This window comes from Marmota flaviventris, chromosome 4 (assembly GCF_047511675.1).
Source record: "Marmota flaviventris isolate mMarFla1 chromosome 4, mMarFla1.hap1, whole genome shotgun sequence".
Lineage (NCBI taxonomy): Eukaryota > Metazoa > Chordata > Mammalia > Rodentia > Sciuridae > Marmota > Marmota flaviventris.
The window spans coordinates 32,973,602-32,996,595 of NC_092501.1; the positions used below are offsets into that span (position 1 = coordinate 32,973,602).

The 22,994-nt window shown below is 38.9% G+C and overlaps 1 protein-coding gene across 1 annotated transcript in view; it reads right to left on the reverse strand.

Annotated features, from left to right (window-relative positions):
- Plce1 (phospholipase C epsilon 1) overlaps positions 1-22,994 on the reverse strand; it is a 251,212-nt gene that overhangs the window by 48,183 nt on the left and 180,035 nt on the right. Inside the window, exons 7-17 of the mRNA XM_071611080.1 lie at positions 19,586-20,261; positions 14,814-14,996; positions 13,753-13,870; positions 13,034-13,190; positions 10,133-10,255; positions 9,908-10,044; positions 7,604-7,842; positions 5,731-5,792; positions 5,483-5,648; positions 2,236-2,343; positions 1,040-1,156 (exon numbers count right to left, since the gene is read on the reverse strand). Of these exons, the coding sequence (XP_071467181.1) occupies positions 1,040-1,156; positions 2,236-2,343; positions 5,483-5,648; positions 5,731-5,792; positions 7,604-7,842; positions 9,908-10,044; positions 10,133-10,255; positions 13,034-13,190; positions 13,753-13,870; positions 14,814-14,996; positions 19,586-20,261 (2,086 nt within the window). The remainder of the gene's footprint in view (positions 1-1,039; positions 1,157-2,235; positions 2,344-5,482; positions 5,649-5,730; positions 5,793-7,603; positions 7,843-9,907; positions 10,045-10,132; positions 10,256-13,033; positions 13,191-13,752; positions 13,871-14,813; positions 14,997-19,585; positions 20,262-22,994) is intronic.

Below are 22,994 nucleotides of genomic sequence, written 5' to 3' on the forward strand. Positions count from 1 at the left end.
AGGACAGGGCGAGATCTAGGTCACTGTGCAGCTGGGGCCAGTTCTAAGATTCAGGAAAATGTCCCGGGGTCTGATGTGTTAAAGAAGAAAACAGATTCAGCTGGAGGCTGTGGTAGAATGTGGTCTGTTCCCGATGAGGATAAGAAGTCAAAGGTATATGAACCTTGGAGAGGATGGGAAGTGAGGGCAAAGACCGAAGGTAATAGGGAAAATTTGCCCCCACATAGGATAAAGAACCACAGACACCATTTTCACAAAGATTTTTGAGCATTGGTCTCTACAGCAGAATGTCTCTCCAGGAGGTGGGTGGAAGGAGGGTACACAGAGTGATCAACTGGGGTGAGGGTAGAAAAATGTGGCAATTTGTATTCTTAGAATTTTTTTTTTAATTTAAAAGGAACAAATCAAATCTTAGGCCAAAGCAATATGAAAGGCCAAATTTTTTGTTAGCATTAATATTGGGTGACATTTTACTCTGTTGATGCCCCTCCTTCCCATTAAGAGCCATGTTTCCAAATGCTTCTGTCACTGGAGAGAGGGGAAGGCTAATGGAAGATGTCTCCTAAATCTGTCTGCATTACAATTCCTTTCTATAAGGAAGGCTGTCTGTCAATATACAACATTTCTGATTAGTCTAGGCTCTGTGCTAACTTGGATCCCTGAATTGTAGTATAGGTCACAAAAAGATTTGACTTAAAATAGTTTCAGTTTTTCCACATATAACTGACAGGTGACATCCTGGCATCTCTGACTTGTGTTACTAGAGGTGTCGTAAGAGTTGGTCTGTTTTTAACTCCCAAGGTTTTCTGGAAGAAGTCAGAGAACAGAGTTTATATCACTATAGCTGAAAAGAGGGGCCATTCAAGAGGAGGTCCAAGCTCCTAGGGAAGCCCCATTTCTCAGGTCTGTGGGCCCCTAGTAGAATGTGTTTCATGGCCAAAGTCCAGCTGTGGTGTGGCCCACAGCAGTCCCATTGAAAGCCCAAAGACAAGCAAGACAAAGGCCAGGATACCATCCTGCCTCCTAGCGGGGAGCTCACCTTAAAAATTTCTGCCATTTTTCGTTGCTGAGGCAATGAACAGTGGTTCTCAATGGATATGATGATTGGCAGGTCAGAGTTGATGAAGGCGCTGCGATCAATGGCCTCAACCACATCCTATGAGATCCAAAACAGTTCCTTACAGTCAGCTATTTGTCCAGGGTGGTCAGAAAGCAACGTATTACATCATAGCCAGAAAGCATCTAAATTGTTGCATTCAGCAGACTATGGCCAAAGGTGATTTTCATCCTTTTATATGTACAGTTATCCCTCAGTATAACTGTAGGGAGTTGATTCCAGGACCCTGCAGATACTGAAATCTGTGAGATACTCTAGTCTCTTATATAAAATGGGACAGTATTTTCATATAATGTACACATATTCTCCCAGACACTTTTTAGTTTTAGCATCACTTATGAGATACTTTAAGAAGTTAATTTATTGGGGGCAAAAATACACATATTATATCTATTCATGTGGGTCTACAAACTTAGTTATCAACTCATTTTCCCATCTATACAGTACAAGAGTTTTAATAGTGATAAATAGGAAAATGAGTTAAAGAGAAAATGCATTTCAGTCACTATCTGTACATATAAGATGAAAATAATAATATTCCTTCCCAGTCTGACCACCGTTCAGAGAAAAATGATATTACACAGCCAAAAACACTCTAAATGAGTAATTACACAAGTGAACTAATATGCTACCCAGAATTTGAAATAATAATCCCATGAGATCAGTCTTCTTGGGTGACCAATCTTCTCGGGGGAAATTAATCTCCTTATTTTATAATGTTAATTATTTAATTGTATCCTTCTGACAATATTGGCTTTTGTCAGAAGGATAAAAGGGCAAATTGTCCTTTATTTCTCATAGCAAGAGAATATATCCTGCCTTTATATATCATCACATCATGAAGAATTGCAATGATATCATTACATCCTAACTAATGTAAAGTAATAGTTACTAAATTTTGGTTAAATAAGAATCAATAAGAGTTCTAGATCAAATTCCAGGAAGATGAACATGTGCACACTCTACACAATATTGCAAACATTTTTGAGAAATATTTATTCAGATCCAGCATGAGAATCCTTGATCTAAAATGTAATTTGGTAAGATGACTAATTTGAAAGACAGATGAAGATAATATCTCTTCATGATTTTACTTGAAGGAAGTGCTGAAGCATTACCTTGAAAGGAATCTTGGTTGTCAGTGTATGTCCATGATAAATAATGGGCATCCCATCATCTCCATCCCAGCAGTCCAGCTCTATGCTCCTACAGCCTTGCAAGAGGACCTGTGTGAGTAATGAATGAATCCACCCCAGATGAGCACCTGGAGAAAAAGCTTCAAATTGAACCTAGCATACAGTTTACACATCAATCAGTGTTTGCACTCAGGGATAAAACAGAAGGGTATAAAATCTAAAATAATTATTGCACCTTGGACAAAGTCCACAATTAATCTGGGTTAGGGAATGGAGAGAACAGATTAAGGTGGGAGCATTTACCAGAGCTGAATATTATTCAAAGATCAATTTGAGAGCAAAAACATATAAACTTTTTTTTTCTTTCTTTCTTTGCCTTTTGCACCTTTGATTCCTTGAAACAGCACATCTTGAAATTAGAGAGCCCAGCAAGAGCTCTATATGGTTAGATTTCAATGGAGGTAAAGGTGCTAATGTCACAGCCTAGAAGAATTAAAACCACCAATTCCTTACTGAGCGGACTAAACATTTACATGAAGCCAATCTGTATGAAATATTCTCCATTAAGACCCAAATTTAGCAATGTGGAAACTTCTTTGCTATGAAAATGTAGTAAGAAGAACAGAAGAAACGAATTATCAATATTTTGCCTATCTAAACCCAAAACCACATCTGGAGAAGAAATAAATTCCTCTCTTCCATATGCATAGCAGATACCAATTATCGATTTTGGCACACTTATGTATGAGTATTTAACAACAAACTGCACAATTATACATGGCAATAATGCACCAATAAAAAATATGAAAAAGTATTCAGCCCACTTGCCCCTAGGCTCACAAGCGCTTCAGCAAAGTACTGCAGAAAACACCACCAATGAATCAGATCAGGTGATACCCATTGGCTGTCCTGGATCTAAAACTGTAAGCAGGGCTCCCAACACATGTGCTTGATTGGGTTTGAGCTCTGGAATATCTGTTTGAAGCAACTTCCTCATCTTCCTTCAGGACTCTACCTGTAGAATACCTTAAACAATTATCCCATGATGGAAAGGTAATAGAAGCCAAGAGGCTGATATATCTATGAATGGACCTACTTATTTGAGAATCCACATAACTATTTCCATGTGACAAAAATCCATTGTTAGGGTTTAGTGGCCAAAAATTTTCTGCATCAAAGTTTAGATAGTGGAATGCTTTTTATTTTAATATTTTTTATGTGCAATACTTGCTAGGTTCTTCCCATTAAACATCATAGTCTGTGGCCTAGAATTCTGAGGTCACCAGCTCCTGGCAACAGCTAGAGTGTCTATAAGTACACTGTCTTGGGCTGAAGATTGTAATGTGGCAGGTAGGACACAAGGATGCTTCATTCCTGGGAAAGACTGCCAGGTTGGGAAGAATTGTCCAGCAACTAGCAACAGATTAGATGGGTTTTCAGCATGAAAAGACTAAATGTCTTTACCAAAGGTTGCATGACCTTAAGACCTCCATGTGTAACTAGAAGACCAGGGTTGGGAATTCCAGGTAAGAAGAACAGGGCTTATTCTCATTTTTCATCTGTTCCATAGAGAAATGATAGGAAGTAACTAGGAGGACTGAGGGAGAGTGGAGAGCGATTAGAAACAGAATGAAAGGGATCTGACACCAGTCTAATCACATCTGTGAGTATATTTGGAGGGTTCTTGTGCCTTATTCAAAAGCTGTGATAATTTCAACTTGGGTTTAATGTTAAGGAGTTTGAAAACCGAAGTCAAATAATGAAGTAGGAATAAAGCTAAGGCATTGACACTTGATTATTTTCCTGGGAGGAAAACACACACTCACAAATATGTAGACATGCAAAGATATGTATTATGTACTTATATATGTGTATATGTACAAATGCATGTATATTACATATGTGTATCAACATATGGATATACAAATGAGACATGGATATACAAATGAGACATATGTGTATATAGGTACCCACATACCCCATTTGTGTATATATGCATACACATATATATCATATCCCATCTGTGTATGTATATCTATATCTATCTATCTATCTATCTATCTTCATTTAAATTTCCCATAGAACAACGGATTTCAAATTTCTTTTGATTTGGAATTCTCTGTGCAAATGAAAGGCCAACATAGAAAACCCATAGAAGGGAAGCACTTCAAGGAGTCGGGCAGGGTATCCAGGATTCCCACCCTTCCTATCCTGTGGCTCGCTCATCTCATTGTCAGCAGCTGAGGCCCCTTAACAGCCTTCTATTTTGAAAATTACTACCCCAAGGACACTGAATCTTCATTTCACTATAAAGGTCCCTTAGAAAACAGTTAAAAATGCATATTTCATGCTAGATCATCTTTGGGACAAAATGTACCTCTTGCTGTGAGGAATATCTGGACTAATCCAGAGAACAAAAGAATCCCATTGCTGCTGGGGTTGTGTAAATAATACTGATATGATTTTCAAATTTGGGCCTGTAGGTACACAACCACACACTTATATTCCCTGGACCCAGCCTAGCTCTCTTCTGGTTAACTTCTTGTGGGCATTCAAAAAACAGGCAGCTTGAAAGAGGAAGTTGAAGACAATATAACAGACAGGCGACGGACATGCAGACCATTGAGAACTGGATGTGTAGGTCAAAAGGATGTGCTTTTCCCAGTCCAGACAGCCCACTTTTTCATAGAGCATTCCCATGAATTCAGAGGGACAGTGCCTCCCGTCTGTGCAATTTTTTTTTTCCCTCAAGTTGGTTACCATAGGGACAGATTGACTGTCTAACAAATTGCAAAGCAAAACAAACAATATTTTGGGATTAGCTCTGTAAGAAAGTTGCATTTTCTACTACGTTTTCCCACTACAATATATTGATTTATTTAGCATTTAGTGAAACGATTAGATAGTTTTCCCATGGGAAAATCTAATTTTGGGAGTAGGTCAGACTCGGATCTAAAAGCTAGGAGTCTCAAACAAATACTTTTTTTGTGTGTGTGTGCCTAGAATAAGGGTTAAGTATAGATGGAGAAAACAAACAAAACAAAAAGAAGTAAAGAAAACAACTGCTGTATGTATAGGCAGTTTTCCCACACATCATGGCTCCTTACGTTTCACATGTCCTAGTTTATAAGCTCTTTGAAGGAATCGGGGGTCAGGTTTTCGTGACCTTGGGGGTTACATAAATAATGAGGTTTAATGGAAACCACATTGCAAGTGGCCTTCTCGGTACCTGGCTGTAGAGTTCTACTGAGGATTCTCCTTTGAGCTGATGGCCCGTGAGGTAGGTATTGTGTGAAGACTCAATGTAATAGTAGGAGAGGGGTAGCTGCAATTCTTTTAAGTTCTCCTGTGACTCATCATTTTTCGAGGCAAAATTATCTTTATCCATCAGAAACCTAGATGAAACACACTTTCTTAAGACTGCATGAGAGCAACTGACATTCTTAAATGATGGGCAAAAGATCTTTTAAAAGTTACCTTGCAAATCCTTCAAATGACATTAGGCCCTGATGACACATGTTGATACTAGGCTCAAACTTCTGCATGGGATACAAAAAAAAAAAGAAGAAGTGTTATTTAGGTAAAGGAAACTAAGCGGGGAAAAAAACCACCACATGATTTTTTAAACCTGTTCTTTTTTCATCAGGAAACATCTAAACCAAATATTTGAACTAATTTAGTAATGTACCAGTAAGATGTAGTTTTTAGCCCAAAAGAAAATATTTATTATATGTGAGTTTATTATACTAAGCATATTTATTTAAGAGAAAAAAGGGGAGCAAGAGAAAAGAATAAGGCTGATTTATATGAAAACAAAGCATATCAGTTTATCCAGGTGAAAATGGGGATAATAATAGCAGTTACCATTGAGTAGGTGGGAGGTGAAAAGAGATAATTTGCATAGGGCACTTAGTACGGCATCTGATCTAAAAATACAGTGGGCACAACGACATGATAATATTCCCGCCTTTTTTTTTTTTGGTACTGGGAATTGAATTCAGGGCACTTTACCACTGAGCTACACCCTAGTCCTTTTTGCTTTTTATTTTGAGACAGGGTCTTGCTAAGTTGGTGAGGCCATCCTTCTTTCTCAGCCTCCCAAATCAATGGGATTACAAGTATGTGCCACTGTGCACAGCTACTCACATATTTTTAGTGATCAAGTCCAACTGCTGGATAGCTAATCCACAGATTCCCAATCACACACTACGGCTAATTCTGAGGAAAGTGATGCAGCCACACTGCACAGCATCCCCACAATCTCTCTAGTCTACACCATCACCACCTCTTTCTTGCCTGGGCGACTAGGATAGTCTCCTAACCAGTCTCTGCCTCCATCCCTCAGCATAGTTTATTCCCCGAAGTGGTCAGAGCGACCTCTTGAAAACATAAATTATGTTACTCTCCCACTCAAAACTTTCCAAAGGCTTTCCATTTCACATGAAGTCAAGTCAGCCTCCTTCCCATGGCCTAAAACGCCTAGATAATTCAGCCCCTGAAACTCACTTAAAATCATGTCTGCCACTCTCTGTCTGGCTCATGTAGCTCCCCTAATACTAGCTTTTTTGTCATTCCTCTTAAACCTGGAGCTCACTCCTGCCTCAGCAAGTTTGGAATGCTCTTTCTTCAGAATCTCACATGACTTACTCATTTAGGCTCTGTCTAAAGGCCACCTCCCCATAGTGGCTTTTGCTTAATTACTCCTCCTTAGCCTTCTCACATCACTCCATCCCTTACTTTGCTGAATTTTCCTCATAACTCATTGTTATCTGAAATTACACTATATCTTATTTATTGTTTGCCTCACCCATTAGAATGCAAGCTACACTGAGGGTCAAAACTCTGATCTCATTCATTAATTACTATATTCCCAGCTCCTGAAACAGAGCTAGCATAGTAGGTGTTAATACATATTTATTAAATGAGAAAAGAAGTTGAAGACCTAGACTAATTCTGTTGTGCATGCTAGAATAACAAGGAGGAATTATGTACTGACTTTTTTTTTTTTTTTTTTTTTTGATGCTGGGGATTGAACCCAGGGCCTTGTGCATGCTAAGCAAACACTCTATCAACTGAGCTATATCTGCAGCCCCATACTGACTCCTTGTAATGGTCTCTGAGTCATGGACAGCATTGGGTCTATGTTAATTATGTGTTAAATAAAACATTAGTATATTTGATATTTAAAGACAAACAAAAGAACAAAACAAACAAACAAACAAAAACCTCAAATTGTCTCAGATGTGAAGACTTTGGAAAGAAGCATAGAAAGAATAAATGTTCAGCAGCAAATTATCAGAGAAGTCAGAGGCATTACACGCAAGTGCACACACACAAAATGAGCACAAACCTGGATGATGCTGAGGATCTCATCGTAAGTGCAGTGTTCCCCTTGGCAATTCACCAGGAAGTCGTTGAGCTGGAGAATGCCAATCCCAAATATGCCCAGGGATGTGCTCTCGATCCCAGTGCCATTTGTCACAATGCTTGCAGCAGCGATGGCATCAGATATCTGCCTCTGGTTGTCTGAAAGCTGCTGTTTGCTCTTAATGAACAACCCCAAGTCTGAGACGTTTCTGGTCAACAAATCTGAAACAAAGTCACCCACACAACATGGACTCTTGTCATGCCAGCATCTTGCACAAGGTACATTTCGCAGATAATGGTGCTATGAACTCATTGAACTGGAGAAGCTCTTTATTAATCAAGCTCAGTGTTGACATCTGGCTTCACACAGTTGAGGGAATAAAAAAAAAATCAATCAATCAATCAATCAATCAATCGATAAGAGCTAGGTTGATGATATTGAAATCCTATGAGAATAAAATGTAGCTTCAGCAGGGACTGGAGGCCAAATTTAGAGTTCAGTTTTTGAGAATAACTACATCTACATTTTTCTTTATGTAAAGACTGAAGATGTAGTCTTAAAATTATGGTTTTCCTGTGCTTTCAAATTATAACTACCAACAATTGTACGTAAGTTTTTCTGTGAATACAAAATTTAAATCTTTTGGGTAAATTTCCAAGGAGCCACAATTGCTAGATTGTACAAAAAGAGTATGTTTAGTTTAGCAAGAAAATGTCATACTGCCTCTCAAAATAAATATTTGCACCTTTTTACAACTCTACCAGCAATGTTTTAATGGTCTAACTGGTATACATTCACACCAGTTATTTTAATTTTCACCATTCTGGAAGATAATCTGGCAGTTTCTTATATTGCTAAACATGGACTTACCATATGATCCAGCAATTGCATTGTTAGGTATTTACCCAAAGAACTTCAAAACTAATGTTCACACACAAACCTACGTACCAATATTTATAGCAGCTTTGTTCATAATTGCTAATACTTGGAAGCAACCAAGATATCTTTCAGAAGATTAATGGATAAACAAACTGTGGTACATCCATACAATGGAATATTATCCAGCTTAAAAGAAATGAGCCATCAAGTTGCTACAAAACATGGAGAAAACTTAAATGCACATTGCTGAGTGAAATAAACCAGTCCGAAAAACTATACACTATATGATTCCAATGATACAACATTCTAGAAAGGGCAAAATTATGGAGAGAGTAAAAAGATCAATAGTTTCCAAGAATTTGGAAGACTGAAGGGAGGATGAAAAGATAGAAGAGAGAATATTTTCAGAGTAGTGAAATATGCAGGATACCCTTATGGTGGATACACATTATACATTAGTTGAAACTAAAAGACTATACAACACAAAGTGATCCCTAACATAAACTATGGATGTTAGTAACTAACAATGTATCAACATTAACTCGATTATAACAAATGTAATGCAAGGTACTACTAATAGGGGAAACCTGGGTGGGGGTAGGGGTATGGGGTTGGTATATGGGAACTTTGTATTCTGCTCATTTTCCCATAAGCTTAAAAAACAAAATAAAGTCTAATTACTTTTTAAAAAGTGCAGTTACTTGACTAATCCATAGTTATACACATTTTGAACAATAGGTAAATTCTTAGCTTAAGGATAACATAAACATAAATAATTTTGAAGCAACTGCATGAAAAAAGAAAGTTTTTTATTTTGCTTCTTTGCATTTATAGTTCCAGCAAGAACAGAGGAGAAAATGACAGGCTTAACATGTGCAGGTGACTAAAAAATAGCATGAATGGTGATGGTAATGGTGATGATAGCCAGGGGAATAGAACGAGACACTGTGGTGTGCATAGTAGGAAAAACGTCTTGGATGTTCATATAGGAGGACTCTGCTGTGGTCACCAAAGACTGTCCAAGTCAAAGGGCAGGCAACTCCTGCCCTGGGATTGAGCACCCACCTGCCTATAGGTAGGAAAGAACCAGGTGTTTCTCAACTGTGACACACCACGCACCTCGTGGACATTTGGAAACGGTCAGGAAAGGGTTTTTGGTTGTTGGAATGACTGGAGGGCACTACTGGTTAAATATCCTGGAACATATGGGCTGAACAATGATGAATTTCCTTGCCCAAAATTTCAATAGCACCTGCCCCAAATGATCTCTTGAAATAATTCAGTTCCACCAAACTCCAGGTAACAGCACATTATTGCAAAAGGCTGGGAGCTTGTGTGACTGGATCTCTGACCTTGATTTTTAGACAGAAATTTCTCAAAAGGGAAATCCTAAGGTATTAAACAAACCTAGGTCAGGCTGAAGGTCACTGGTGTTCTCCTCAATTGTCAGGTTGGTGTAGAGTGGGGCCGACTCAGAGCCGGATCGGTTGCAGGGCACGCAGTAGACATCAAAGAGATCCTTCAGGTCCTTGCGGCTCCTTACGCTGAGCGAGGAACAGAAAACAACTCCCATGTAGTATTGTTATAAACATGTGGGCCCGGGAAAGAGTAAGAAGGACTTCAAGGCCATACCTGAATGATTTGAACAGCTCAACAAATTCAACAAAACTCATGTTACTGTCTGAAACCATGAAGCTCTGGAACCCCTTCATTCCTCCTTTGATCCGCCCGTGCCAGCTGCTACTGCTCCAGGCACTGCAGAAAGACAGGGCTGTCATGGGCAAACTGGGATGCTCCAGTCACTCTGCCCCAACACATGTTTTCTGGTTAGCAACATGAGCAAAATGATGGATTGCAAGTCATTTAAGTCGATTCTGTTTTCCTCTCCTCTCTTTCTATTTCCCTTGATCTACATTGTGTGAGGAAATAAAATGAAATCTGTTGAAGCCACATCATGTTTCCATCTGATTTAATAAGGGCACAAAGTTAAGGTTAATACTCCTCTACTAATCAAAGCAGTTCTTTGAAAACCACAGCTCAATGGGGGTAAAACTTCTAAGTTCAGTGATTCTGAAGAAAAGTCACTTTTAAATGAGACCAGAATTACTCAATCATAATCCATGGAAATATATGTGTTCTTTTCTATAATCTGAATTAAAGGAACCCATTTAAGAGGAAAGTTTTAGGTACTGCAGTATCTTTTCTTCTTCCTTTCTTAATCAGTTCTTCAATGAAAATAGGGAAGAGCTTTTAATATTAATGGAAAATGTGAGTCAGAAAACACATTAAGAATGGAAAGTAGCCAAATCTGCCAAAGGATTATATCTGTATCTGCGACGGCTGCGACCATTCAATATAAAAATGTCAGTCAAATGAGTCAAAAACTATCTCCATGTTTCACCTTTTAAATTTTCTATACTGATTTCCTGACAGAATAGCAAGTGAAATGTTTTGATTATAGTTTTTAGTCAAATTAATGAACATAATCTTTGTTTTTATTACCTTGGGCTTTTAAAAAAATATTTCAAATATGTAAGAGAGTACAGAGAATATAATAATAAACAGTCACAGTCTATTCTCAACCTCACTAACAATGTTTGGTGAGGGAAAATTGTTTTGTGTTGACAGCTGAAGGTCACCTCCCTCACTGGGACAGCATCACCAATTGACAGATTTACAGGCTTAGGTTGTTGAAAATCAGCACAGAGCAGGACATAAGAAGCATAGGTTCAGGAAGGGGAGAATTGTGGCTTCAACATTTGCATTTAAACAATAAGTTCACCCTGTTCCTTACTTCTAGCCTCCTGACTGTAGGACTCATCTCCTGACTCTAGGAAGCTCTATGTCCACTCTTTCTCCTGCTAGACTTAGGGCTCAATCTTGCTTTCTCCTTTAACAGCATTCTGGCTGATTTTCTTCTCTTGCTTTGTTTTTTCTTTCTGTTTTAGAATGGTTGAGTGGGTATGGACCCCTGGGGTCTCCTGGGTTGGGGCCTCTGATCTTTGATCTGGCATGTTAGTTTTCTCTTTCAAAAGAGTTTTTTCTGCTCATGAGTGACTGAAGTAAAGGGAAAAGCCATTTAATCAAGGTTGTTTGGCTATTTTGTTTCCCCAGGATCCTGTATAGGCTGAAAGTAAAATGTAAAGGGAACCAACTCTTTGTTAACTTTCAGTTTTGTTGTAAACCTAAATTTGAAGAAGGTTTCAAGGGTGGTAAGAAGAATTCCTATATTCCCTGACCCATTTGAGCCAGTTGTAAATATAAAAAGGTTAACGTACAAGTTCCTTACTCATTGAGAGAAAGAATTCTTCTATGTGTGTGTGGGGGGGTGGGGATTGAAAGCAGAACCTTTCGCATGCTAAGCAAGAATGCTACCAGTGAACTATCCCTTGGCTCTTTTCATTTTGAAACAGGGTCTTGCTAAATTGTCCAGACTGACCTGGAAATTGGAATCCTACTGCCTCAGCCTCCCAAGTAACTGGGATTCAAGGCAAGCATTGCTTTGGCAAGATTCTTTCCTTTAAAAGATAATTTGCTATAGTATTCTTATCAATAGGGAGAGAGAGAGAGAGAATATGAATGAATGAATGTGGTGTGTGCATGTGTGTAGTGTATATATGTATGTGGTGTATGTGTGTGTGTGTGTGTGTGTGTCTGTGTGTGTGTGAAATTGACATTTCCAAAATCAATGTGTGCTCAGACTCACTCCTCTGTGGATAGGTGAAGAGTACCTGTTTTATCGTGGTTCTACATGAATTCTCTGAATTTCTTTAACTTTATTTGAAATATTTGAACTATATGAGTGGAGGGAGATGTAGTAGCCATTCTTGTTCTCTCTGGAAGTCTTTCATTTTAACATGTTTCTTTTTCTGAGAAGGTAGATTTTGTTTCAAGTCTGCTATTTATATGAATCTTATATGATAATTTAATATAATACCAGCTTTAGAATTATATGTAAACATATCCAGTAGGCTTACATTTGAATTCATTTCTCCAGGCATGTATAACTTTTCTCATATCTGAGGATTAAGTATATTTCACCAATAGTGAAGTGCCAGGTAGCTTATATTAAAACTTAAGTTATTCTTCACTTAGAGCAGTACTAAGTACTAGCCGACAGAACTTCTTACAGTGATAGAAATGTGCTCTATCTGCAGTGTTCAGCTTTGTGACCATTAGCCACTTGTAACTATGGAGCACTTGAAATGTGGCTACTGTGATGAGAAGCTGGCTTTTAAATTTAATTTAATTTTGATTAATTTAAATTTGAATTCAAATACCCACATGTGGCTAGTGGCTACTATATTGGACAGTGCAGATTTAGAGAATCACAGCTTAGATTTTGTCACAGCTACTTTGAAGGGTTGGTCTCTCAAATAAGTAAGCACAATCAGAAGGTAGTATAAAATCAAGAAAATTGGGATCATTTAAAATTTGGAACCAGTCTTTCCACAGACAATTGGAAGCATGTGCCCTTCCATACAACTGGAATGATGGGAAGGGCCCTTCAGTTTTATCATGTTAAGGCCCCACCTGGACGGACTCTTGTTTGAAGAAGACAGCACAGGGGAGGAGACTGGCCTGATGGGAGATGACGTCCCGGCAGGCAAGTTGGGGGACCCAGCTGTAGTCAAAGAGTGGGCTCTTCTGGAAGGGAGAGGATTGGGAAGGCTAGCGATGGCATTCGCCTCTGTAAGGATGAAAGATGAAAAAAAAAGAACTGCTCATATTGTATTTTCCTCAGAAATCAAATACAAACCAAAGATGTCTGAGCAAACCAACCTATGCATCAAAATATTTTGATGAATGGACTAATGTGGTGGATTCTCAACTGGTTACACATTACAATCATTTGGGGAACTTAAAAGTATACAGATGCCCAGGTTCTAGCCCCAAAATGTCTAAATCAGTCAGTCTTGGGTGTGGCCAGGACTTGGAGATATATTCTTAAAAGCTCTACTCTCTAGCCAGGGTTGAGAATCTTTCATCTAATCCATCAAATTGTATCTTGTTCATCAACTATTACCTGCCAATAATGGCAAGTTAATTATAATAATGTGAGAATTTTGTTCCAAGTAGATTATGTTTGTAGAAGTGCCTTTTAGGTACTTTTAAGTATCTTTTTGGTTTCATCATCTGGTTTTTTAAAAAAAGTATATTTAAGTTTTGTTAAGAATGTCTACAATGCTTAAATCACAACTTAAACCAAATGTGTTTTTCCTATAACATTAAAACTCACAAATCTCCTGTACCTGATTCTTCTTGTTCATTTGTATCTTGAGGATCAGAACCACTCCGGCCTCGACACTCTTTGTACATTTTGACCTTTCGAGTTGCCATCTCATCGTCAGTTGCCTCTCCACTCTCACCCTGGGAACACAAAGATCAGATGGCTCCTGGCCCGTTTTTTCACTCTCCCCACAGCTGTTGTTTGGGCAGGGCTCTATTCTAACCCACTCTCCTTCGAAACTCTCTCCCCCAGCTGAGGCCAGGAAAGACCCGTTAAGGCTGACCACGTGTCCTCCTGACATGCTGCCCAGTTTGTTCTTCATTGCAAGGCAGCTAACAGAGGGAGGCCGAAAAGAGGACACATATGAGCCCTGGAATCTCTGTGTACAGACACAATTGTGAAGCAGATAAAGGTCTGCTGTTTATCAACAGCCTCGTGTATGTAAAAAAGGGCATTTTTTTTTTTAGATAGTCACGAAGCAAATATGCTATCATGTTACAGTGGTTAAATATGATTTATAGTATATTGTGAAAATATATCTTAGGTAGTGTTCCACATACAGCATTATGGCCCTCTAGGACCTTCATAATGTGACTCCTGTTCTCTTTTAGCCCCTTCTTGCCCAACTCAGTACTGATGCTTCAGCTACCCAGAGTGGCCTGTGCTTCCCTGAACAAGCTATGACTCCATGCCTCTCTGCTGTCTCGTCTGCCAGGGCTGCTGTCCTTTGTATTATTTGCTTGGCGAACTCCTACACATCTTTCTAGACCCATCAGTGAACTGCTCTGTGCCGTCTTCTCTGCCTGCCTCTTAGCTCTGTATTTTTCTTCTTGCTGGTCCCATAGCAAAGGATTGGACAGCAACTTAGATTGCACTGTTTTGTTTATGTCTCTGAATTCTTCTATGGACTTCACCTTTTCCTGGTGTTGGCTTGGTTCCTGGTCCTGGCCTTGGTAGCAAGAGGTATGTGACATTTGTTTTATACCCCATGTAGTCCCCAACTCAAATAACCTAAGGTGATATAGGCCACACAATAATCCTGGAAGATTGAGTATAGAGCTTAAGAAGCAAATAACACAGTACCCTCATGAGGGTTTTCTTCTTTTTCTTGGCGGTGCTTAGGCCCAGGGTGTTATTTCGCTGCACATTGGGTTTCTCAGCATTCTTTGCTGATGTCCCAGGGCTGGGGTTTCGAGTACTCCATCGTCTGCCACCAAACAACTCCACAGCATGAGCCAAGGTTGGGCCTTCATACCGGCCATCCTCCTAAAAAGAACCACATGCTGAACAAATAAGGAAGGGGCAAGCAATGTGGAAGTAAATGTATTAATGGTTCCCAGGAAATCCCCAGAGGTGGAGAGGCACAGGCAGCCACGTAAGAATAATTGACCTGGCCACCCATGTGGTTCTGGCTGTGTTTTCTGAATCTTAGAACTCCCTGCTGAACATTTCATAGGGTTCCCTGCTATCCTGGTCACATCCTGATAGGATCTGGTGATGTGCTTTAAACAAACATCAACTGGGATAAAAAATATTTTGCATCCTGGCTTCAAAACTAACACTGTAGGAGAATTCATTAAGACTTACTTTGCAAATTGATCCTTTGGAGGACTTGGTGGTCTCGAGAGTTGAAAACAGGGTGGGGATCTATTTAAGTAAAATTAACTTTTATTTGTCCACTACTATATCACATCAAGTAGATTCTCATCTAATTTGATGCTCAGGAAAGTCTGACTTGAAATAGAGGGGATGTGGCCTATGTGAAATTCACTTTGGAGGGCCCTGGGGAGGTCCTCAAACAGTTGAGTTGTCATCCTCTTGAGTGATTGAAATCTGAAGATGGATGGAGAGCTCATGGGACTTAGAATACCAAGGAGATTATGATACTGTGAGCAGCAACACACACTCAAGGGGGAGATAGTGGTTTACAATAGCTACTGCTTGCAAGGCAACTCTGAGCAACATCTTTTAAATGAGTAATGGCAGGGATTTACTTAACTAAACAATGGTCAATGACTCGTTCCACAAGTCAGCAAAATCAGTTAATAAAACCACAAAAAGCCACATCTAAATTAAACACAATATTGCTATTTCACACACTGCATAAAAGAGTTTCTTTAAAATTAATTTCCATGTACTGTCTCTACTTTCTGAAAATTTTAAGAGTAGTCCTCCTTTACAGTTCCAAGGAAGTGCTTGCTAACAGTGCTTTGCTTTGTTGCAGATCATATGCAAATAATAAAGAGAATTTGTGTGTGCATGCTTACTCCTTCATCCTAATGTTCAGTGACTATCTGATTTTATGACTTGCTGTGAATACTACCTTTTGAATCCCAGGATGCTGAGTAACTTGGGCAATTGACATAGAAACCTTTAGGTGACCTCTTGTAGTGGGACATCTGTAACTTATGCCTGTCCATTATCCACTTCCTTCTTCTCCAGCCATTTCCCAATTTTACTTTATCTCTTTTCCATTGAATATAATCTCAATGAATCTGTTGATCAAAGTGGAATAGCATCCCTTGACCAATGATTGGTGCATGGTCCAAATAAACCAATCCGAATCTTTCTCCCTGGAATGGGATTCCTGAATGCAGCAATACAGGGGATGAACATGGCTGGAGATCATTCCACTTGATTCAGGCCTGCTGAAGAGAGCCCCTGCTGAGAGTCACTAAGAGTGACTCCAAACTGGGATGAACATTTCATGACACACTTTAGCAAATAGTTTTTAACTGCTTAATGAATAATATACTCTATACAGTTGAAAGAAGTTTTGTTAAGCCTTTACCTATGCATTTTTAGCCTACACATCTTTAAAATTTCAATAGATCTGTTACAGTTTACACATAAAAGAATCAGCCCTATTAGCTTTTGCTGTTTGGGGTTTTCTAATTTCAGAACATCCCAACATGGACCAAAACTTACCCTTCAAAATATTAGGCCAGAAATAGGCAGGGTGCCTTTTTTTTTTTTTTTCAAATATTTTAAGGAAGCTTTCTGGGAACTAAAATGCAGTTTGAATCTTTTGTTTTTTTTAAGATAATAATCTCTTGTTTGGGTAAAGGATATATCTTCTTCCTTATTGTGTGAGAAGGACTGTTGAGTGTGAAGGCATTTTCTCAGATTTAGAAAAGAGTTCACGTGAAGAAGACTAGAAAATTGATTCCTTTTAATATACCCACACACTTTTACCTCTTGGCATATCTTTCATATGACATTTTGAACACTGTTAAACTAATCTATACCCCTGTAGATTGTGAGAACCTGTTTCTGTTGATTACAACCAAAGATGTTTACCTGATAATCCTGTATTTACCCCTTGCAGCTTTCAGAAGCCCCTTCCAAATACCCCCAGAATTATCGGCTCTCAGCAATGCCCAGGAAAACCTGAAGCCAGAGCTCATATGTTAGTTTATCTTTCTTAATTAACATCAATGTTTCTGGACAGTTTACTGTCCTTTATTTTCATGTTTTCTCCTCCAATGCTGGAAAGATTATTTTTATTGCTTATATAAACATTTCCCAAACTGGGGATAAAGAAATGCTCTTCTAGGACTATTAACAGAAGTTTGGAAAAATCCAAGAGATTTCTCAAAAATGTTTTTAACTTATAGATAGATATTTAAATAGTTTATTTTATTTTTTTTGAACTAGGACATATCAGAGCACTTTATGGGCTAACGTGTATTATAAATAATTTTAACATTATGCTAATGCTACATAGCACAGTCAGTTTTAGTTAATCAGCTAAAATGGAAACTAAAATATCTGCTTCCTGTGTATTCCCCAGGGAGCTTTCAGTGTGGTTGGCTACTTGGAAAAAAGGTCTTCAGGGGCTCTTATGAGAATTGATTTTTAATTAGGATTATTCTTCTGCCTTGTAGAGTCAGGAAAAATCCATCATCCATGGACATTTAACATTTAACAAAAGATCCATTTGGCCTTTTGCTCTTTAAGTAGCAAATCCATTTGACTGTCCCTGAGACAATTTAGGAAACTGGTGTACATTAGTCTATATTGGTCTGTTGGCCTTTTCCACGTTTTTCTTCTGGAAGAAACTTTGAATGTCTATTTTCAAGGCATGGTGCCTGTCTTCTTAAGTGACTCCTGTAGCATGATCTCTGAGGAAGAATTTCCACATTTCTTAAGTGACAGAGATACATGGAACTATCTGGCTTCTACCCTGCAGTGTCTTAGTTCCTGTGGAGGATGGGGGCAGGGCTCTGTTTGCAGTGTTAGACTGGGGCTTCTCTTGGTCCCTTCTGTCTCTGCTCCAATGGCACTTTTTACCTCTTCATCTGCTGTCCTTGGTTTTAGCTTGTGCCTCCTTCAGCAAAAGCTGAAGGCTGCAGGGGTAAATGAGAAAGCAGTACATTTTATGCATGAATCCAGTTACTTATGCTATCATCTTGAGAAGAAAACAGATGGAGAAACTAAAGCACATAGGCTTTGTGACTGGGGTTGTAATTAAGCTCAAAGACTGACTTATGTCTATGTTTGATGGTTTTTTTCCCTTGACTCTGCAAGGTTGAGGAATAATCCCATTTAAAAATCAGTACTCATAATAATCCCTAAAGGCCTTTTTCCAAATAGTTCACAGGCACTGAAAGCTTCCCGTACAACACACAGGAAGCAGGTATTTTGGTTTCCATTTTAGATGAGTTAACTAACACTGGTTTTGTGTGATGTAGCATCAGCATATATGAATATATAGGTCTCTCTGTTTACTAATTAATTACTCAAATTAGTTATTCAGGATATGATCTCTGCTTATAATCACTCACGGGTGTGGAGAAAGTAGAAAGAAGGGGCATTATATGTGTCTCTGCTAATTTCCTAGGAGGAAAAATGTTTTGAGAATCATGTTATAGATGAAGTCATCCATGTGAGTAATTTTGGTCATAATTCTAATTGTCCTATGATACTAATAAGAAAAGACATTTTCCCCATCAAGACAGAAAAGCATAATAAATTAAAACTGAATACTTTGATATGATCAAATTGACAATGCCATTTCAACAGCGTCACCTTATGGGAGGATTTATGACTCATTTTCTCAGCAATATACCCTCTCCTTCCTTGACAAGCATGATACTCTAGTTAACGCTGGTGTCTCTCCTCACCATCTCATTTAGCCCAGGCCTGTCACCACTCTAAGCTGGAGTGTTGAAGGACCTGACAACTTAGGGTTAATGAAAAACTCAATTTAAGCAGCTGGTTTTTGAAAATTGCCTGCTAAGGGCTATTGTCACTGTAAACCTAGTGAACATGAACTTCAGGTAAGAATGATCACACATTTGAGAGGCTTTCTTTTAAACTCAAAAGTTCTTCAATTAGGCAGCAATCCAATAAGGAAAGTAGCTCTCCAAGAGCCACACAACACACTAGGCAATGAATCAGGATTTCAGTTTCCAAAGGGAAGGTTTCCAATGTATCAGCTATTCTCTAATTAATAATAAAATCATTCAGATTACCACATTTTTGACTGAAACCCTGCGTCAGTGAAATTGTTTGTGCTAACTGGCTTTTTTCTAGATTAAAAAACTATAGTAAGCATAATCACTATTACATACAAAACAATAACAGGGCCTACCATGAGCAGACACTGTTCCTTATACATTTTAATTTACATTGTAGCTTTATACATATTAACTCAGTTCTCATAGGTAGACAACAGGTATTATCATTTCCATTTTATAGATAAGAGAACTGTGGTACCAAGAGGTTAAGTAAAAAATGCACAAGGTCACAGAGGTGGTAAGTGGCAGAACTGGGAACCTGGTGGTCTAATTGCCAAGTGCCTGTTCTTGAGGATGACGGGTTCTGGAGTGAGGAATGGCTGCACCCCTTACCTGATAGAGGCTCACATACTGTTTCCGCAGCCACTGCTGTCTTTGGTCGGGGAACCTCCTCATCTTTCTCACGGCTCTAGTGAGTTCCAATAGTCCACTGAAGAGCATTTTAGCTGTGTGCTTTGGTGCCACAAAGTGCAATAGTCTATTGTCCGTGGTTTGAAGCCCATAGAGAAGTGTCACACCAGTCTCTGACAGAAGCATGCTACCCAGTTTGTTCTGAACACACACAGTGTGTATATCAATGCTAGGGTGTCCCATGTACACCGCCTTTGCTGAAAACAGATCTAAGACCCCCTCCACCAGGCCGCTCAATACAGCATTGCCCAGTAGCGGGAATTTGCCGGGCTCGACGGTGTTACTGAGCGCACTGAGTTTTGCCTTAGCGCTGGCTGGGGAGGCGGTGGTGGGCTTTGTCCAGGTCAAAGTGCTATTGTCAGGCTGAAGCTGGAGGAAGCAGCGGGCAGAGAGGTGTGTGTCCTGGTCATAGTGGATGACCGTGGCCCCCTGAAGCAGGAACTGATGCACATCAGCTTGGATGGACAGCACATACCAGGGGATGAGCTCTGTCCCATGGGCAAAGGCCTTCTGTGACTCCTCTGATCCATGATGATCACATTCTTTGGCTTGCTCAAAGATGTCATTTTCTGAGTCCAGCAAATCTCCAATTATAAACCTGATGGAAAAGAGACACAAATTTGGTGTGTCTTATAATCAGAAGGGGACCAATCACAAGCCTTTTACTCATACTGGACTTCATGTTTCATCCTACTATAAATTAAAATAGAAAATAGAAAATGCTAAATGTCACTGGGTAATTTTTTAGAATGGCATTCTAAAATCTTACATTTAGCAGGGTGTCTGATCATAGGCCTAAGAAAGGAACTAGTAGAGGCATTATTATATTTTTATTATCAACAACCTTAATCTTGATTATATACTAGTTTTTCCTCTGGTGTCAGGAACAATGTTAAAAACTTTATGAATATTTTTGCATTAAATCTGTTCTACTTATGAAGTAAGTTTTATTTATTTATTTTGTTTTATCTGTGGGAAAAAAAACAAGGTTCAGAAAGAGAAAGCTGAGGTTACCCAGCTTGGAAAAGGCCTAACCAAGGTGAGATTCTGGTCTGTCTACACTCTATAACCTGGGATTGAGTAGGTTTATTTGCCTTCCAGTTAAATCACAAACAAAAATCATGACCTGAATACATTTGTGCTAAAATAGGGGCAAATATAAAATAAAATGAGTTTCATGGGGAAATATGGTCACAGTGATCAGTTATGCAAGAATAGTTCTCCTTCACTCAAACTTAGATGTTCATTCTGTGTATATATGTGCATGTGCAAGCACGCACATGCACACACACATAAAAGCCTTGTCTAGCCAGGTGAGATGGTGCATGCCTGTAGTCTCAGTGACTCAGGAGGCTGAGGCAGGAGGATTGCAAGTTCAAAGCCAGCCTCAGCAATTTAGTGAGGGCATAAGCAACTTAGTGAGATTCTGTCTCAAAAATAAACGGGCTGATGATGTGGTTAATTGCCCCTGAGTTCAATCCCTGGTACCAAAAACAAAACCAAACCCTTGGTCTACTTGGGAAGTTTAGCAAGTTCCCTTCCCTGGATCAGGAGCATGGATTATAAAGTGGATCTGGGGAAAGGCAAGAGAGACCTTATTGCCTATATTCTATCTGGCCACCTTAGCAGGAACTTGCCAATACTGTAAGAAGTTATAAGTAAGATTAAGGTTTCTTCTACTCTTTGGTTCACAGACATTACCAGCAGAGTGTTGGACAAAACTGTGAAGGAGCTGATCCACAGGTGTCTGGGAAGGAAGGTTCTCATTGTCTTGAGGCACTTGGTAGCCTACTGCCTCTGGCAAGAAATGAGCAACATCACTAGGTTTTCTGAAGTTCTTTTTCTTGAAGAATGGCAATAGAATCCAAGATCTGGGTGCTGGTGCAAATACATTATATTTTGTGCATTTTTCTTACTTTACATTTCATGAGAAAAGAATGAAAATCCTGCTTGTACAATATAGCTCCACTCCTCTGAAACAGCTCTTGGTAACATAACACCGCTTTTGTTCACCTCCACAACTGTTTCATACTTCATGTACTGGTTAGGAATATGCCCTCTGTAGTCAGCTGGGCTTCATGTTCAACTCTACCAACTGTTTGCTGTGTGACTTGGTCAAAACATTTGAATTCTCTGGGCCTTATTTCACTTATCTGTTAAATGGCAAAAATACAATGCTCATCTCACGGAGTAAGAGTAGAGATGGAATAAGATGACCCTTGGAAAACAGCATAGAGCTGGCTCGGTAAAGTGCACCACTATAATTAAATGTCAGAAGACCAGTGTTCATTCCTTCCACTTCTCCCCCACTTCTCATGACTAAATCAGCCCAGCTGTTCCCCTAAAGGGGCTTTCTTCAGAGGTTACTGCCAAGTTTTTCATTTGGGACCATTTCCACATTCTCCAGGTCACACTTTTTTTGTTGTTGTTTTTGTTTTTTTAAGAGCAAAAAAGATTCAGTTGGTGAGTATCAACAATGACTTAAACACAACCTATGTTAATTTCAACAGAGAACTTCTGATTTTAATTTAGCAAGTGAAATAATGTTTCTCATATTTCATTTAAGTTCTGAGAGAAATCAGGGATTTTTTTTTTTCTGTGAAAAACTAGACATTATGAAAAATAGTGTCTGGATGACAAATTATATGGCTTTTCTGGAGCCTGCTTCTGCCTTCAGAGATGAGGTAAACCGGGAGAGAGGGGACACTGTCTTTCTTGGGGTCAGTTTTTGTTTCAGAATGCAAAAAAGAACTAATGCCAGATGGTAATAATTCCATTAAAGAGCATTCTTCCAGGGACTAATTTCCAAAATAAAACTGACAATTGTTTGTAATGAAATAAGTTCATTTCAAGCAGGAAACTAGTAGTATTTTTTTTATTGGTCTCTTAGATGATGGAGTGAATTTTGTGCAGTTTTATGTCTGATTCTCTCTGAAAACAATTTTCTGTGGGTCTACAAGGAATAATGTAGAACCTTATGAGTTGTTTAGAAACCAAATAATATTGGTCAAAGATAAAAGACGTGGTTGGTCAGCAAAGAAACAACCTTGTGACTCTTAGGTCATATGCATTAGGGAAAAGACCAAGGAGTGAAAATAGAGTGGTTTTTATCTTACTTCTCAGGACTTCCATAGCGTTCTCTAGTTAGGAACCATAAATTAACAGCCAAACACTTTTCTAATGTTCTTCAATGAAAATCTCATACTAGGTGCCAAAGGGCTATTTGCCAACCTGGTTCTATATTTTCTTTGTAAGTGTTCATTACTTTCTACAAATTCAAAATCATTACTTGGACATGAATCATAAGCCTAAATTTAATGTTTTAAGATAG